Source organism: Ciconia boyciana, chromosome 7 (assembly GCF_034638445.1).
Source record: "Ciconia boyciana chromosome 7, ASM3463844v1, whole genome shotgun sequence".
NCBI classification, from domain to species: domain Eukaryota; kingdom Metazoa; phylum Chordata; class Aves; order Ciconiiformes; family Ciconiidae; genus Ciconia; species Ciconia boyciana.
This window is the reverse complement of record NC_132940.1, coordinates 78,689-97,052: the sequence shown is the minus strand read 5'-3', so window position 1 is coordinate 97,052 and position 18,364 is coordinate 78,689. Positions and strand designations below refer to the sequence as shown.

Here is an 18,364-nt window from a genome sequence, read left to right as displayed (position 1 = left end):
TGTGGCCTTTTGCACTGTTACACTCACTTGAGCAAGTAAATGTTCATTTAGGATGATTCACTTCAAGTGAAAGTGTAGCTTTTCCTTAAGAATGACTTATGAGATCGTGTTTATTTCAAATCCAGTATATTTAAACCTATTATTCCTTTCCATCAGTGTATATACTTATGTGTGCAGCAAGAGCAGCTGAGAAGAAGGAATTGTTGCAAGATTTTTTTTTTTTTTTTTTTTAACCTTGAGTAGACCCTTGTTGGCATTGCTGGCAGAATGACATTCCCTAGACTTCTTGAACAATTTCCTCAGCACTGGTGAGGCCATACCTGCAGTACTGCATCCAGTTGTAGGCTCCCCAGTGCAAGAAAGGTACGGACTTAACTGGAGGGAGTCCAGCACAGGGCCACAAAGATAATTAAGCATCTGTCATGTGAGGAGAGGCTGGGACTCTTTAGCCTGGACAAGAGAAGGCTCAGGGATAATCTTATGTATGTGCGTAAATACCTGATGGGATGTAATGAAGAGGAGGGAGCCAGCCTCTCAGTACTGCCCACTGACAGGGCAAGAGGCAATGGGCACAAATGAAAACACATGAAATTGCACTGGAACACTAGAGAACACTTTTTTTTATTGTGAGGGGTGTCGTACACTGGTTGTGGAGTCTCCATCTGTGGAGATATTCAAAACTCAACTAGACACGGTCCTGGACAACCTGCTCTAGCTGACCCTGCTTGGGCAGGTGGGTTGCACTCGATGATCTCAAGAGGTCCTTTCAAACCTCAACAATTCTGTGAATTCATTTGCAATTTCTCACCAAAATGTCCTTGCCTCACTGTGGTCTTTCATCCATCATCTGAATTTAGTACTGGATGGTACAACTACTGTCATTGGGTATCAGTTTTGCAATGCTTATTTCTCAGGTAGGCCACCTGGGACATTAGTTCTTTAAGTGTTTAATCACTATAACTCACCAACTTACCTGCAGAAGACCAATAATGCAACATCCTTGGTAAGTATTTGACATGTAAAAAATAGACCTTATTTTTTAACTGTTCTACGCCAGCCAGCATGATACATAATATTTCTTGTATCAAATCAATGGTGTTCCTGCCTGGTATGGTTCTGTGGGGGACATGTGCCAGCATCAGGTGTTGGTAATCAATAGCACGATCATCCTAGACAGTTTTAATTAGGAAGCAAAAGGGGGTTTTTTTAACTAAAGGACAGTTATCCTTACTTGCTCTGTGACTGAATTCTTGGATTTGCTTTTCCATACAACTGCGGTAACAGAAACTGAAGCTGTTTCTAAATGTTGTCCTGTTCCGTGTGATGCAAGAAAGCGCACAGTTGGAGTTAGTATACTTTAAATTTACTCCCTCACCTGTTTTAAGATAACCTTTAGTTGTGGCAAGCCTGAACGTCTTCGTATATGCACAAGGCTCGAGGGGGGCCCACCCAGGGTTCCCGGGCGCCGTGCAGCACGGCCTCGGGGACGGCCGCCGCCCCGCCGCGCCCAGCCTGGGGAGAGGCGCGGAACTGAACGACCCTCCCCGCCCCGGAGGGCCGCGGCTCCTCGTGGGCACGGCACGGCACGGCAGGGCCCACAGGCGGTACCGGTCTGGGCCGCTCGGCGGGCTCCTACCTCGCACCCACCGCGGTCTCGGGCCGGGCCGGCAGATGCCGGCGGGCAGCGGTAGCGGGGCCCCGCTGGGCGGCACTTCCTGCTCCGCCCCGCAGCACAGCGCTCCTTCCGGTGCAGGCGGCGAACATGGTGGGTATCGGTCGCCGCGCCGGGGAAAGGGCCCGGTCCGGCGGGCCGACAGAGCCCGCGCCTTCGCGGCAACGCGCAGGTCTCGCAGCCGCGCAGCTCTGCTCAACGGGCCGGGAGGCCGGTGCGGGCTAGTGGCTGGGGCGGCCGTAGTGGCCGGGGCGGCCCTTGTGGTGACGCCGGTGGCGCTCGCCACTCCGGTGCCGGAGTGGACCCGGGAGCGCGCCCGCCGCCCGGGCCGGGCCTGGCCATGGCGGGACGGCGAGGTGAGGCCGGGCGGCAGCCCGGGGCTGTGGGGCCTCGGGGTCTGCGTCCGGCCGGGGCCTGTGCGGTGAGGGGCGCGGCGGCGTCCTTCTTCCGGTGTTTCCGTTTGTTTCTGGCGAACGGGTGCTTTTTCTCAGCTTTATTGAAAGATTTTGTTCTCGGCCTTTCCCTGGGAAGGACTTAGCCAGGCTGAAAAGTGAATATGTGAGATACGAAATCTGTCCCGTGTTCAAAACAGGCCCAGCGATGCCCGTTTCCAGACAATCGGTTCCTGCTGGTAGTGTGGACTGAGTTATACCTAAGTACTAAAACTTGTTGAACCGACGATGCAACTGACGTTTTGTCGGTACTTTTTACAGGGGACACCGCAAAAGGATGTTATAATAAAACCTGATGCCCCAAGCACATTACTTTCGGAGAAACATGCGGACTATATAGCTTCGTATGGAACAAAGAAAGATGATTATGTATGTATGTATTTATTTTAGTACAGCTGTGGTTTTATTAACAGTAATAATAACCCTTATTTACTTGCTCAGAGTTAAGGGTTAGAAGCGTGCTCACAAGGTAATTGTTTCTTGCCCTGCAACTCAAAGTATAAAAGAAAGATGTCCCCGTAAATTTCCCTAGGTCTGTGATGAGTTTTGGCATGTATTATCTGAGTATAAATTTGAAGATTATCAGTTTAGCTCTATAATTGCTCTGAGACCTGGGAAATGAACTACTTGTTGCTCCTTCATCTACAAGAATGCACAAGGAGTACAGCTGCGTTTACACGTTGCTCTTTTGATGGGATGACACACTGAATCCCACCACAGCACTGCTTCGTGCTTGCTAGGTGTGATAAACACCTTAACTAGCATCAGTTTTGTAGTCATAGGTTATCATCAGTTTTGTAGTCATAGGTTATCATCAGTTTTGTAGTCATAGGTTATCAGGTGTAGCCCACTACAATAGGATTGCAGTTCCAGCAGGTGAAAAATGTCAATAACTGCTTATGTCTGAAGGAGAGAAAACTTGCAGTTATCTTTACTGTCCACGAAAGAACTCTAAGCACTATTGCTTATGGTTGTTGTTCTTGTGCTTAAAAAGTACTGCATGTAGAAAATAACGTTTATGGGTAGTGTAGGTGATGTAAGCGATGTAAGAGAATTCAATATGAGATTTCACTTCCTAGTGCAGCTTTAGATTGTGGCAGTTTTGGCACTTGGAAGTAAGTTTCATTAAATGTTAGACTTGTTATTTTTGAGACTAGTTGGGGTGCTAATTTGGTAGTTTGGATGCAAGATAATAACTGGTGGTCTGAAGTGAATTGGTGCCTAACTACTTGTATGTGTTTAATTTGACATTGAGCTTGATACTTCTGAACTAGAAAATACAGGGGAGGACGGGAATGTAGTGTGTATATATATACCTGCATGTGTCTATATGTATGCATGTGTATATACACACATGCATGATGTACAGAATATTTGGGAGGGGCTGATACTAGTAAGTTGTTAATGGGATGGAGGATGGTTGACATATTACAAACTTTGTAAATGTTAACTAATGTGTTTTCATTGCTATATGTTGATGATGTGCTTATCTGATTAAGAACTAAAATAATGCACTACTTAGGAATACTGTATGTCGGAGTATTTGAGGATGAGTGGTGTTTACTGGGGGCTGACAGCAATGGATCTCATGGGGCAGCTGCACCGAATGAACAAAGAAGAAATTCTGTCATTCATCAAATCATGTCAGCATGAATGTGGTGGAATAAGTGCCAGCATAGGTCATGATCCTCATCTTCTGTATACCCTCAGTGCTGTCCAGGTAAATGTAACAGGGTAATTTTAGAAAAAAACATTTGTATTTAATGGTTTTCATGATTGCACATTTATAAACCAGGTACTGTTGGATGCCAATGGCAAAAACTATTTCAGTACCTTATTAAAAAAAAATCTAGTGGACAAAACTTGTGGATTTAGCTGTATCATTTCCTAAAAAATTATCAGATTGGGGAACATTGTGCTTTTAATGATCATTTAATGGTGACTGCATTATTGATAAATTTTGTAACAGTCTTCTTGAAATACTTCATAGCTACAGGTTTTACTGGAGTTTTTTGTAGATAACTTTGGATTTTATAAATTCTTCTTAGTGTACATTGAAGTGAGAGAGATGTATACCCAGAATAAGAGTAAAGTTTTGGATTTTATTTTTTAATGTATGTATTACTATATATTATGATTGCCATATACTGTAACATTAATAAATAATTATGTAATATTTGTATAAACTATATATTTATGTAATATGTATAATTGTGTAGCGTGTTTACACTTTAGTACTGTACAAAAGAAACATTGTAGTAGCCAGTTCTTGTTGTGTTCCTCAAATGTGCTTTTTTTGTGTATAACCTAAAAGTGACACCAGTCTGTTGAGCATTTTATTTATTTATTTGGTATGTATTCTTCCCCGAGAAAAAGTAATTCTCAATCTTATTTTTTCACCATAACTATCTCCGTGTTAGATTGAATTTCTCACTCTCTTGTGCCTTTTGTTTGTTTGTTTGTTTTTGTTCTCCTCATGCAAACTGTTGTGAAAAAAAAAATACTGAAAAGGCTCAAATGCTTCTGAACAATTGCTTGACTACTTGCATAATGTATCTCTAGTCCAATCTTATGGAAGAAATATTTAAATGGTGTTAGAAATAAATAAGATAGCATCCTGTTTTAGGAAGAAAGTGTGTTGGTTTTCAGGTGTTGGACTTGAAACCCTTCGGTAGGACAGAAGAATGCTGTTTTCTTGGGTCAGTGATGAGCGTTGGCATGTATTATCTGCTCTAAAGTTGATACTTATCACCACTTTATCTGTAGAATTACTCTGAGAACCAGGAAACTAAAGTTTCTTTAGGCTATGATGTTTGAGCTTTTCCCAACTGTCCAGTCAAACTCCTTTCACAAATTCTAATCCAGTATAAGGAGAAGGGATACAATTTGAGGTTGTTTACCTTTATATATTAGAGATACTAGTTCTTAAATACATGATGTTACTAGGAGATATTTTCATGTTAACTGAATGCAGCTCTAGATGTGCGAAGCTGAAAAGTGTTAGCAAGTGCTGATGTAAAATTTTTTGAGTAAACTTAACCAGCATCTTAATGATCATGCATGTTCTTAGTGAATAAACACCATTTAGTCCTGTCTACGTATCCAGAATGTTTAAAGGGTCATGTCACATCTTCCTTTGATCACGATTAATAGTAATGTGTTCAGATTTGCTTTTTAAAGAGCATGCTATGATTACATATTTTCTGTTGGAGTTATATGTTCTTTTTTGCATTTCCGTAAGACTTAAATTTTGTCCAACAATTGAAAGATTCCAGCTAACTCTATGTGTTCAAAGTCATAGTTGTTGGTATTTTTCAGGATTGGCACTATAATATTGCTTCGTTTCCACTGTTCTTTCTGTTATGCTATTTATAATAAATTCTTAATTACTCTCTTTACAGATTATGCAAGTTATGAGTAAAAACATGAAGCCAGCTGGGGCTCAGAAACAGTATTGTTTCATGTGAAAACAGAAACAGTTTTCACATGACATTGTGTCATACGGATTTACTGGCTCAAATCAGTGCTAGCTCAGAAAACTTTGTATTCCTTACTATGACCTTTATTTTTCTTCCAGAATATATTGACTCTACAGTTTGTGTCTAATCGTATTGTTCATACTTTTTCATAAATTATTGCAGTTTGGTTCTACTCGTTATATTTAAAAATTGAATGTAAACAAAAATCTTACAATTCGAAACTAATCATTGTTGACAGGCTTGGACTGTAAGCGGTATTAGTAACTAGCTGCTTAACTTACGCTTGCACATATCCAAGTAGCAGCAGTGCACAAACTACAAATTCGTAAGTCTAGGATGTCATTATCCCATTGCAAAATTAACCATAATCAAATCTCTGTTCTCTATCGTGCTAACATAAAAACAAATAAACCTGTTTATGCTTTTGAAAGGAGAGCTGGAAGTTGGAAAGTAACAAAGCATGAAAGAGTGCAGCTTGAATTACCTATATTTTCATTTCAGAATTTCTTAAAGATTTTAGACAGGGATAGATGAACTTCAGTGAATGAAATTTTATTTTAATAAACCTTACCAAATAGTATTCACAGTCAGTTAATTAGTCTTTTATAAATCTAGGAATTTTTTTTTAAGAAATAAATTTTTAAATTTTTTGCCTCTCTTTGATTGTTACTGTATCTTTTTTTTTTCCAGATTCTTATCTTATATGATAGTCTTCATGTTGTTGACGTAAATAAAATTGTTGAATATATACAGAACTTGCAAAAAGAAGATGGGTCATTTGCTGGAGACAAATGGGGTAATTTTTAGATCTTTAAAATTTAGTGACTAGGTTGACATGTGTAAGTCTGTGAACTTAAGTTTCCTTGGGTGGTCTTTTTGCTTATGTATTTTATGTGAACACTTATATTTTCTGAGTTATGAAAAGGAGGTTTTGTGAAGGACAGAGTTGTGTTTCATTCCTTTCATAAATATTCTAAACTTCAGTTCCATTCTTATATTAAAAATAAATTGTCCAGCTGCTAAAGGAGAAAAGCTTTGGGCATTTGTAACTTGACAGTACTTAGATACTAGATATACTTTTCCATAAGGAATGTCTTATGCTTGCTATTTAATGGCAGTCGGTTATGACCTTTATCCATGTTGGCTGTGAAAGGATCTTTCACTATATGGGAATGAGAAAAACTGGTTTTGTACTCATGAACTTCTGTTAATACTTATTTTGTTTCTGCTCATAAATTCTTTATGAACAAAGATGGTATTTTTAAGCTGTAGCATATTTAGTCACTCTAAAAATACTTCTCCTCATGGAACGCTTAAATTTTAATAAAATTATTGCATATCACTCATTGTTCTGGTAAAATTCAGCAATCAAGCTCATGGCAGTATATGTACGCTACTGTAAAGGTAGCTGTTATGCTGTGTGTTAAAATGGTTCATAGTTTGCTGCATCCTTTTTGTTAAAGTATTGAAACAAACGTACTGAATGCACAATGGATTTGTGTTATTTCTGAAAGGCAGTTACAGCGCAACTGAAGGAGTGTGATACCTGATGTAGTACAGAGCAGCACGTGTTTGTTTTATATGTTTCAGCTTGTGGATTTCTTAAGAAGAAAAGTGTTGCACCAGTTTGACCAAAAAAAATGAATGTTTGCGGCTGGGTTCAATTTTAAATTTTGACTTCAAGTGTTAATTGCTCAGAGTTTGTGCTAGGAGAGTTATATCGGTATGGACTTGCCAAGCAGTCATTCTGCTGTAGGTGTCGCATTTTTGGTTTAGCTTCCAGGTATAAGTATGCAAAAGAAAACTTGCAACTTTCATCAGTCTTCCTCTAAAACCAAAAATGGCTTCTACTTCTGCCTGGATTTAAGGCAGATGAAGAGTTGTGTCTTGAGTATTTTTGAGTCCACGTGCTCTACTAGATAATTGCAGAGCATACAGATAAACTCTAAAATTTTATAGTTATTTGTAAATTACCGCTAGGTGAATTGATTTGGATATATATCTGACTGTACACCAGCTCAAAATTAGTTGTTCGCTTTTATGTGCAGTAAACATACAGATGAGTTGCGTTGTAATGTACGCTTTCTAAATTACTGAGGAAGTAATCCATGGGCTGGAAAACGAAACAGTACGGGACCAGTTTTTGGCTGATTTTTGTTGTTCAATGTAAAACCTAGTATTTTAACATTTTGTTCTGTATTTTGAGTGGTGATTTAAAAGTATTTTTGTTGTTGTTAATAAAAATACTCTTATTTCATTCCCTACCCCCCACATTCTAGGAGAAATAGATACAAGGTTCTCCTTCTGTGCTGCAGCAACTCTTGCACTTCTGGTAAGTCCTAAGTCATTACTTGCACAAGTACAGAATCTTCTTTTTGGTACTGCTGAAGTTTCTGTAGTTAATGAGCTTGATGGAATATAAAGTGCATTAGTTCCTTTTCTGACTTGCAGGGAAAGCTGGATGCTATTGATGTGGGGAAGGCAGTAGAATTCGTTTTATCCTGTATGAACTTTGATGGAGGATTTGGTTGTAGACCAGGTTCTGAATCACATGCAGGACAGGTGAGTTTTTCTTTGTATGGGAAAGTTTTAAATTAGCAAGCATCACATACTGCCTATAAATGTTTCTTTACATCTATCAGTGATGTCAATTGATGTGCCTTTCTGGTTTCCCAAATGCCTGATTCTAGTACCTTAGTTAAAATAAATGTACAAATAGGTAGATAAATCTGAGAAGATGAGTAGAGACTCTGGAGGTTATAGTCTGGGCAGAAAAAAAAAATCACAAGGGAACAACTTTTAGGACTGTATTTCACATAGTGATGTTGGAATAGTTAGCATGAGGATTTTTAGAGAATTTGAAATGGGTATTAATGGAGACATTGGACAAGATCTATCACTGTGTCTGCCACAAATCGTGATGAAACATAGAGGTCATTTGTATAATATGTTTGATATTTATCAGCTGATGAACTCAAAAATGAGACGTGAACCTTCTCAAGGGGAGGCTTGCTTAATTTTTTGAGGAAAGTCAGTTTTAAGATGAGAGGCCTACCTCAGGCATGGGAATATTTATAACGTTTTGTTGTAGGCGCTAAAGAGTGTTTTACTAGTGACAGTGAATTCTGAAAAATGCTTAGTAAAATCTAGTTGAGAAGAGAATGCAGTAGTATAATTGGAACAAATTAAGGGATCTCTCAAGGAAGAGAACCTCAATGACTTCTTCCAGCAGAAAGCTTACATAAAAACTACCTTTCCTATTTTTATTTTTTTCATGGACCCTTCCATGAAATTGTACTTACCCCAAATTTATGACTAGAAATCAATTTTTAATAAAATATTTTAATGCTGTTGCAATCACCTGTTTATTTTGCATAATTATGGTGAGCAATGCCATAGCCAGGATTAACCTCAGCACATGAAAATACTAGAGGTATTTTGTTGAGGAAAAAGCGTTGGGTTTTTTTCTCCTCCCCCCCGCCCCCCCTTCTTTTTTTATATTAGGAAAAAAGAATTTAACCTGGTGCATGTTCCTTATCTTACGAATTTTATCTACAGTAGCATTGCCCATACAGTCTAAATGGCTGGACCATGTTCTCCTGTTCAAGGAATTCAGATTAAGTAGCTGAACCCACTCTGTTTGCAGCTGGCGTTTCCTGGGAGGGTTAGATCTGTTGTGCATATTCACATACTCCTTAAAGGGCAACTCCTTTGCCTGCACAGTAGTTCAAAAGTTTTCTGGGAATATCACATTTATTTTGCTGTGTACTTGGATAGGCACATCCCTGTTGATGTGTGCTTTTTTTGGCTTTTTGTTGTCTTTTTGGGGGTGCGTTTTATTAGGAAAAGGCCATTATGAGCAGGCTTCAGTTGATATTGTGGTTTCTTGCAGTTTGTGCTTGGCTCCTTTCTTAGTGACCGCATGAAATGTGACCGGAGTATGCTCTTGCACTGTAAAAGTTATTTCCTAGGAAAAAATAAACAGGGATTAATCAATGCACATATATTAGATGGCACATTGAAAGTAAGCCTGATGTGACTAGATGTATGTGGGATTGCCAGAATAGTTAAACGATCAGGTTTAACTTATTTCTGCTAGAGAATTCATTTGGTCTTTAGTTTGCTCTCCACAAGCGTTAGGGTAAGAGGCACATACAGGAACAAACCATTGGCTGGATGCAAAATTTTCATAAAGGCCGTATCCAGCCTGCAGAAGTCAGTTTGAGTGCTCTGGCTTGAGAGACTGTGTTTTTGAAATAAAATTGTATGGCTCTGCCTCATCTTTTAGGATCTTTTTCCAAACCTTGCATTAGTGTCTTATATTAGTAAAATCTTACTGTTGTATAATTACATTGTGTAACTGGTACTTTTATGCAAAAGCAACTCTAACGATAACATACTTTTCTAATGGAAAAGTAAAACTCATTTGAAACTAAAAGTTGAAATGTGTGCTTATTTTGTATTGTGTTTGCATGAGTGTATTCCTACTTTGAGATCTTCCTGCATTTAGTCTGCTAAACTATACTTAGTTTTTAAATACACAAAAAATTTATGTCTGTAATTTTAGATCTATTGTTGCACAGGATTTCTGGCTATAACAGACCAGTTGCATCAAATAAATGTTGACTTGCTGGGTTGGTGGCTTTGTGAACGTCAGTTGCCTTCTGGAGGTCTCAACGGACGACCAGAGAAGGTATTAGGTGTCTTATTTTGTTTGTTCAAACCTCAATAGAGATTACTTTTTCTAAAGCTGAAGTACTTCTGGAAAATGTCATGACTTCTATGAAATATTTAGTAAACTTTTCAAAGAAGTCAGGCCTTCATTTTGATTCTTCATTTTGTCACTAACACTTGTCATGCAGTCCTTAGCTATGCTTAGTTTGAGTCCTCAGTTTAGGAAAGTACACATACTGAAGTGTGTCTTGCTGACCACCTGAACCGGTATCCTGTTAAATCAGGGCTTGAATATTTTCTGACGTTGGGAATGATCTCTTCTGTAGGATTTGTACAAAAATTACTGTTTTACTGGATGTAAATCCTGGGTGTAATAGTGTTCCACATCACCCTAGGAAATTGTGTAACCTAGAATAATCTCCACTGGAAAATAGATAACCAACCAACAGAATTTCTTTCAAAAAAATGAAACTAGTTGATAGGAAGTTCTTTGTACTTCTGAAAAAGGTGCTATGTTTTTTTTAGCCTCTCCCACAGAAGGTGAAGGCTGTTTCAAAATCACGTTCTTGTGGTTTTGTCTCTTGAAGAAGGGAAGAGGTTTGAAAAAGAGACTTTCCCTTCCTGAAAAAGGGGAGTCCTCTGAAAAGAGACTGCATCCAGGAACTTTCTTCTCTTTTACCCCAAAGAAACTCTTTATGTGTTGTTTCTCTGCAAAAGTATTATGACAGCATACCTAGTAATTTGCAGAATCACCAATAAAATTTGCAATGTCATGTTTAAAACAAAATCAAATAATAATCTGCTTCTCTGTTTGGCAGTTACCTGATGTATGTTACTCATGGTGGGTGCTAGCATCTTTGAAGATGATTGGAAGGTTACATTGGATTGACAGAGAGAAACTGCGCTGCTTTATTTTGGCTTGCCAGGATGAGGAGACTGGAGGATTTGCTGACAGACCAGGAGATATGGTAAATAATCCTTTACTAAATAAAATATACTTAACTTACTTTTTCAGTTGAAATTTTCAATTTTCTCATTTGAGTGTACCTCAACTCGTGATCCAGGTGTAAGCGTTTTGCAGAGCCTGCAGTTTACTTTGAAGGAAAGAATAGGGTAGAGTTGCTTTTGAAGGCTTACTGGGAGACCACGTATTTTATATTGCACTTGCACTGTAGTATCCCCCATTGAAGTCAGTTGCCATTCCTTACAAATTCTGGTTTGGTTCCCGTAACACGGACCATACAAATCGTTTCTCACGAGACCACTTGGAAGATCTCTGTAAAAATACTGTGTTTGGTGGAGGGTTTTTTGGGATATGTGGGTTTTCTGGGGGTTAGTTTTGTTTTGTAAAATAATATGCAAGCTAGAGTCCAGCACAGGCTAAGTAGTCTTCAACTCTCTTGGTGGCTTTGTCTGATCTAAATGCGTCATAAGTTTTTATTAAGAATCCTTATACGCTAACTTTCATTCTATGCCAGCCCAGACACTGAATAAATCCTGTCACTGGCATTTGTCTAGATTAGGGAGGAAGAAACTTTTGTGATACCGTTATGAAGAGGCTGATGGTATGGATTTTCTGCTTGGTTGAGAGTGCAATTATGGTTTAGCTGGTCTGTTCTCTCTGGTTTCAAGCAGAAATAATTGAGATTGTCCAGGTAAAATGGCAAATAAAGTTTGTGTCTTTGAAGGGTGCTGGACAGATAAAATTAAAAGTATTACGAGACCTCAGTGCAATTCCTGTAGAACACTTGGCTACTTATTTGTCAACGGTCGGGGGAAGTCTTAGCTGTTTTTATTGTAGCTGACCATGTCTTCTCCTTTCTCCACAAATGCATGAAAAACTGAAGTAGCTTTCTATTTCTTTCCAAGCCGATACATTATTCCCATGTGGGGGAGGGGGAGAAATCTCTTTACTCTGGTCTGTCATTTGGAACGTATTTTGGTGTTCTTAAAATGGGAAGGTTTTTGTTTTTCTAAGGAGCTCACAGAAAGACTTTTTCCCTTTTCAGAATTCTCCAAGAAAAGCCTAACACTTAAAGTCTTAATGCTTTTCTGGCTTCGAGGTTAAACTTGAGTTATTTCTGTCTTGCTAGAAGAGCAACTTTGCAGAGCCTTTCCTCTGTATCTAATGCAGGCACCTTCGGGAGAGTTTTTGCATATTATGTTAGAGGTCATTTCATATTATTTTTACCTGTCATCTGTGATTAAGGTGGGCACTGCCATAGAAATGTTGATGCCTACAGTTTTTGTTTCGTTCCTGCAGAAACTCATTCCTCACAGACCCTGTTGGGTTTTGGGGGGGGGGTTGTTTGTTGGTTTGGTTGGTTTGTTTTGGGGTTTTGGGGTTTTTTTTTGGTGATTGGGGGGGGTGGGGAGGGGGGTTTGGTTGTGGCTTGTTTTTTTTTAATTCCTTTTAGTCTTTTGATTTGACACTGTGATTGAATTTCAGGTTTTGAACCACTTGACAATAAGACAGCTCTGTCATCTTTTTTTAAGTTCCAATTGCTAGTTCTTGATAACTTAACTTAGTAGCTGTGCTTATTAGCTCTTAGTTGTAATTCAGCAGATTTTTCCCTTTCTATCTGCTTTAAAGAAAATTGCAGAAAGGAGCAGATAACATAGCAGTAGATACATCTTCTGGGAATCTGGGTTTCCTTGAACATACATACTGTTCATCAAGAGGTTGAATCTGTAACTTCATTTGCACGCTTCCCATTGGGGACTGTCTCCCCTTCTGGACCTGTCCATCTGTACAAGGAAAGTCTGTCTTGCCATTCGTAAAGTGTACTGTTTATCATTATTTTGCTACGTACTTATTTATTTTACCCCTCCTCTAATGGCCACATACTCATTCTGGGAAGGAGCAAGTAAACATATGTCTGAGCTTTGACCACACCTGTAATGTGGTTGCCAAACCACTGGGGAGCAAGACTTGCTATGCTAGTGTAGTTTGAACCTTCTAGGCTGTCATCAATGGTTGGAGATCCTCTATATGGCTATAACATGGTAATTCAGCTTGGTTTACTGCAGTATAGAACCTTTGCGATAAGATCAGAAGTTCCACTAATGCAAACAGGATGTATGCTGCACTAGACAGCCCAGGTACTTTTAGATAGGATTTTGCAGAATGGCTAATTAGCTCCACTGACAGGATGCTTATGTCATGAGACTTTATTGCAGATATGTGGTGATACATGCTTGTAGGGAAGGTTCATACAGTGAAGGAATACTTGGATACCAAATGACTGCTCCTGTCTCTTCTGGGTTTTTTTTCTTCCTTGTATTTTTTCCTTGACTTTTCTAGCACAGTAGGTTGCTGCTCCCCTCTCAAGATTTTACAGCCCAGCTCTGTATTCAGAGTCCGTTAAAGAGCATTATAATGTTGCTGAAGAGCAAACGGGGAATTTATGGAAGTGGTACTTGTAGATGATCAAATTTACTTTTAAAATTTTTATTATCTTTTTTCTGCTACCCTATGACATTGTGTGCTAATGGAGACACGTGAGTGCTTCCTGCCAGATTCGGAGTTGAAAATCATCTTAGCAGCAGACAATCGACAAGCATCTCTGAGTAAATCATAGTATTGTAAATGCATGCTGTGGAAATTGTCTTGCCTGTCAGCACAAATGAAAATTTGTTCAGTTGCGTTGTCTTCTCCAGCCATGGAGATTTGCAGTTCTCTTGCTAGCAAACAAAAGCTTTATTCCATACAAATGAAAAGCTGATTGTCTTTTGGAAATGGACATAAACTTTCTTTCTTCTCCCAGGTGGATCCATTTCACACCTTATTTGGAATTGCTGGACTATCTTTATTAGGAGAAGAACAAATTAAGGCTGTCAATCCTGTCTTTTGTATGCCAGAAGATGTCCTTCGAAGAATAAATGTACAGCCTGAGCTTGTGAGCTAAACCTCGTAGAGACAAAAGGTTGATATGCCCAGTTGCTTTGGTTTTACTAAGTAATCTCATCTCTGAAACTGTTAGCATATTCTTCTTTGAGATGTGTTTACATTACGAACAGTAAAGCAATAGCTTTACTGTGGGCTTTGTCACTTTGTAAACTGTATCAGAACAGGCTGGTTCTAATAATCTGAGTGTAACATGTTCTTTGGTTGTATGTAAGAGATGTGGAAACATTTCTAATCTGTATCTAAATATGTGGGCCTTTGCAATTTTTTTTTAAATATTCAAGCCTTTGCAATTTTTTTTTTAAATATTCAAGTCAAAGCAATAGTGTGAATGCTTGATTTTTGTATTCCTGTGGTGTCAACCATGCTAGCATCTGTCTTTACACAAGCATGTTTTGATGGTGGATCACACAAAGCACTTTAAAAGAATACAAAAAAACCCACCAAACCCAACAAAACCCTACTTAAGCCATGCACTTAATGCCACACACTTGTGTATTTAATTCTTCCTGTTCAAGTTTGCCATCATTTTTATATACTGAGAAACAAGCTTTTTCTTCTGATAGTAACTGATACCAGTAAAAACAAAAATTATGGTTCCATTAAGTATATAAATGTCTTCATTTATTGATGAGTCCCTTAGATAAAATTTTGCTGATGTTTGAAATAGAGCATACCTTGAGTATGTACAGTGAAGCTTGCTAACATTAAGCATTCTAGAGAAGGTCTCTATAGGACAGTGACTTGTAACTGAATATAGACTTGATCCTAAATTTGTTGCTGGGTTGAAATCCTGCTTTTGTAGCTTTTAAGACAATAATTGCCAACACTTGATTATGGTGTAATTGAAAATAAAACTAGCTGTGGAAAATACTTGTTCTCTGAAGGATGAAGCCCTAAAATTGCCTCTTAATTTACTTTCCACACACCCTGGCTGAGAGTGAATGGTATTCCAGTTGAAATACACAGTAAAATGTAATCGTGAAGGGGAGGAAGCCTTTGATAATCTCTGTACTTACGCTTAAGGGACGTCTAAAGTTGTTTCAAACACAGTTTTAAAAGCCAGCTGGTTAGTTTTATCCAGCCTATTTGTGTTAGTAGAGAGTAAGATAGAACTGGACAAAGCAACTTTTTGGTAGACCTTTACTTGTAGAGAATTCCAAAGAGAGAATGTGGATTTGAATGCTCTAATATTTCTAATGAATTTTTTAAGCCTTCTCTACAGCCTTATCTAAAGATAAGGTAAAAACCCTACTCTTTTTAGCTGTCCAGTTGCCTGATGAATTATTTGGTCAAAGCCTGGAATTAATTTATTTTTCAAGGTTTGGAAAAAAGTTACAGTAGGCTTTGTGTTGAGTATGAGGGAATGAGAGCTCTAATCAGGTTTTATCTAACTGTAAAATTTAACAGAAAATTATAAAATAAATTTTTCTCTTTCCAGGTTACCTTTGCAAGTGCCGCTTCTTTTCATCTAAGGAAACACTGTTTGGTACATAGGAATTTGCCATTTTTTCCATGTTGTGTAGACAAAATAGAATCCTCTTCAGAATTTCTGGTCTAGTATAGACTGAGACACCCTGGGAATTAATATGTGGGTAATACTGCATAACAGTGTAGGACATTTCACTGTAGGTTGACGTCCTATTAATATTATTGGAGTTTTTCTCTGAAAAAGGTCTGGTCAACTTCATTTCCTAAGTCTGCTGTGATTTGTAAAGATCTTATAAGATTATAGGTTAAAAAAGGGGTGCGTGTGTGCAGAAATGAAAAACTTCTTAAGAATATGCTTCCATTCTTTACATCAGTTTTAAAAAATATTGTATTTGTAGAAAGAGAGTCATCACAATTTTCACAAAATCACATTTTCCGTTCAATGTACTGTGAAAAAAATCAGTTGCCTAGTGTCTCTTATGTCAAGACTTATGTCATTTTGGTGCAGAATACATTGTTACTGTCTACCTCTACTTTGTTAAAAGTACTGATAAGATTTTTTTCTGAGCTTATTTAGTTAGAAACTTTGCAGTAATTAATCTCCCGTTCTCAGTCTTCCGTGACAGATCCTTTATTAAAGGCTTTCAGAAATCTGTACTTTCATAACTTTTTTTTCCCATGGAAATCTCTATATGGAAAGATCCTGACATTATCTTAGTACTTGATCTTAAGTGCTGTAGTGTAGCTAACATTCCCAGCAATAAACTTTGCAAGATGCTGTATGAGAGTTTGCAAAAGAATAATGAATAATTCAGGTACATAAAATTGTGTCTGTAGATATGTTTATTAAAAGAAAATCTGTGTGTGCGTGTGTAAATCAACAGCCATTCTGTTACCTTCTAAGAACGTGGTCAAGTCCAGAGGTACGTGCTTTATTCCAAAGATGCTTCCTTTCAGTTTTGTTGAGACAGCTTGGTTAGGTGAATTCAGCCTTATGGTTTGTGACCATAAGGAAGGAAGGTGGAAGATGGACATTCCTTTTGTTTCTGCTTTTCTTGCCATACACTTGGATTGCTGTCAGAGAAGAGAAGGTCTAACACCAGCTTCAGGAGTCTGAATGCGTACGGAAAGTTCAATGTAGGACTTGAAATTCAGGACAGTGGCAATAACTGGAGTCGGCACCTGCTGTCTTCCATCCTTTGCTCTGCAGTGAAACTGAAGTTTCTGACGCTCAAATTTTTAAAGCTGTCTGATGCTCAGTGCTGAGGGCGCACGTGCCTGTTGTGAAGGAGCAGGCGGGGGCAATGCCTTTCAGGGGTCAGCTGAGGAGCTGCACCTGATAGAATTTCTACTGGGAAGCTGAGCAGCCATCAAACTACACCTGTCCGCAACCAGTTATGGCCTAGTAAAGGCTGGCTTCTGTTTGGAGGGGTTTTTTAATGCAGGTGTATCAAGTTCCAGAGACAAAATGTTGTCTAGTCAAAATATTAATTGAAATGGTTTTAATGGCGTGTATTACATGCTAATATACAAAGCAGTGTTATAGTGTTCTAAAGCATGCACAGAAGCACATATATCTAAGACAATTCTAGATGTAAACAAGCTTTATGGTTTTTATTGTGATCTTTTGGTATCTTAACTCTTGAGCAGGGGGAAAACATCTGTGAAGCTCCTGCTAAAACAGTCTCTGAATGTTGAAGCATGAATGTGGGACAAATAATGTTTTTACTCCTGTTTTAAAGAGCATAGCAGACCATTTCTTTGCGTTCCTGCGTCACCCTTTCATTGTCTGTAATTGCATATTTATAATGAAACTTGTCGCATGCCCCGCAACTATATTTACTGTTGTGTCATTTATAGCTGTATTAGTAACTGCAGCTTTACAGTTTTTTTTCTTTAACAACAGAACCCCATTTCGGCACGGGGGGGGTGGGGATGCGGCCCTCTGGCGCCGTCTCGGCGCCGGGCGGGGGGAGCAGAGCAGGGCCGCTCGCCGCCATCTCGTCGCGGGGCAAGCAGGCTGCCGGGCGTAGGTCTTGAGCAGTCGCGGTGTGGGACTTGTGCGCATGCGCGGGAGGGCCGCCGTTGCCGCCATTTTGCGAGGAGGCGGTGCTGGCGGCTTGGCTGTTGTGGAGCCTCAGGCGGTGCCCGTCTGGCCGAGTTGGCGATGTTAAAAGAAAGGAGTAAGGCGAACACGTGTGGGCGGGCGGCCGCCTCAGCCGCCTCGGAGTCCTATACGGGCCGCGGCTCTTCCACGTCGGGGTTGGGCCGGCGAGTGGACCAGACGCCCCGCTATACCTTTGGGCTGCTGCAGACGCCGCGCAGCACGACGGACAGCACCGGCGACTTCTCCAGCGGCGGGGTGAGGCCGGGTAGCTCTAGCGGGGAAGGCCTCGCTCCCAGCCGGGCTGGCAGCGGCAGCAGGGTGAAGCCGCCGGTTCCCGGAAGAGGAGGTGCGGTGCGGTGCGGTGTTGCTGTGATCTCTGTGCGGGTCTTTATTCCTTTCTGTTATCCTCCTGCCCTCTTTGCTTGCGTCGGGTAGCGAAAGAGCCGTTACAAGCGGTACTTACACCGTGAAGGGGGCAGCGGCATCTCTTGGTCTTAGTGACCTCTTTTTTTCGTTCAGCCCGTCAGAACAATGGTAGTCGTTCCTCACATTTCTTTAAACAAGTCTTTATTATTTTCTTTACATAAATTTTTTAGATAGCAATATCAGAGTTCCGTGCTGGGGTCAATAAACTGGTTTGAA

General features: G+C 39.6%; 2 protein-coding genes and 2 non-coding genes across 6 annotated transcripts in view; all 4 read left to right on the top strand.

Annotated features, from left to right (window-relative positions):
* The first annotated feature begins 1,626 nt into the window (after positions 1–1,626).
* Positions 1,627–17,459, top strand: RABGGTB (Rab geranylgeranyltransferase subunit beta). 3 transcript variants are annotated; one of them, XM_072866874.1, is made up of 10 exons: positions 1,627–1,765; positions 2,386–2,493; positions 3,647–3,844; positions 6,294–6,399; positions 7,883–7,935; positions 8,055–8,165; positions 10,171–10,296; positions 11,096–11,245; positions 14,045–14,203; positions 15,626–17,459. In XM_072866874.1, the coding sequence occupies exons 1-9, from the start codon at positions 1,763–1,765 to the stop codon at positions 14,183–14,185; spliced, it is 996 nt and encodes a 331-aa protein (XP_072722975.1). In that variant the 5' UTR covers positions 1,627–1,762; the 3' UTR covers positions 14,186–14,203; positions 15,626–17,459. The 3 variants fall into 3 exon arrangements, with proteins under 3 accessions (XP_072722975.1, XP_072722973.1, XP_072722972.1); XM_072866872.1 differs by having other exon boundaries at positions 1,711–1,765; positions 2,386–2,497; XM_072866871.1 differs by lacking the exon at positions 15,626–17,459 and having other exon boundaries at positions 1,711–1,765; positions 14,045–15,070.
* LOC140655042 (small nucleolar RNA SNORD45) lies at positions 2,656–2,738 on the top strand. The gene has a single exon (XR_012043618.1). It is a non-coding gene; the product is annotated as a small nucleolar RNA SNORD45 (small nucleolar RNA).
* Positions 4,823–4,907, top strand: LOC140655043 (small nucleolar RNA SNORD45). Its single transcript, XR_012043619.1, has one exon. It is a non-coding gene; the product is annotated as a small nucleolar RNA SNORD45 (small nucleolar RNA).
* Positions 17,460–17,624: 165 nt separating the features above from the next.
* MSH4 (mutS homolog 4) overlaps positions 17,625–18,364 on the top strand; it is a 31,927-nt gene continuing 31,187 nt past the window's right edge. The window contains exon 1 of the mRNA XM_072866863.1: positions 17,625–18,068. Coding sequence (XP_072722964.1) covers positions 17,783–18,068 — 286 coding nt within the window. The 5' untranslated portion in view covers positions 17,625–17,782. The remainder of the gene's footprint in view (positions 18,069–18,364) is intronic.

Coding starts and splice junctions, on each gene's coding strand:
- RABGGTB (XM_072866874.1), top strand. Junction 6,400..7,882: donor ATTTGCTGGAGACAAATGGG/GTAATTTTTAGA, acceptor CCCACATTCTAG/GAGAAATAGATACAAGGTTC. Junction 7,936..8,054: donor CAGCAACTCTTGCACTTCTG/GTAAGTCCTAAG, acceptor TCTGACTTGCAG/GGAAAGCTGGATGCTATTGA.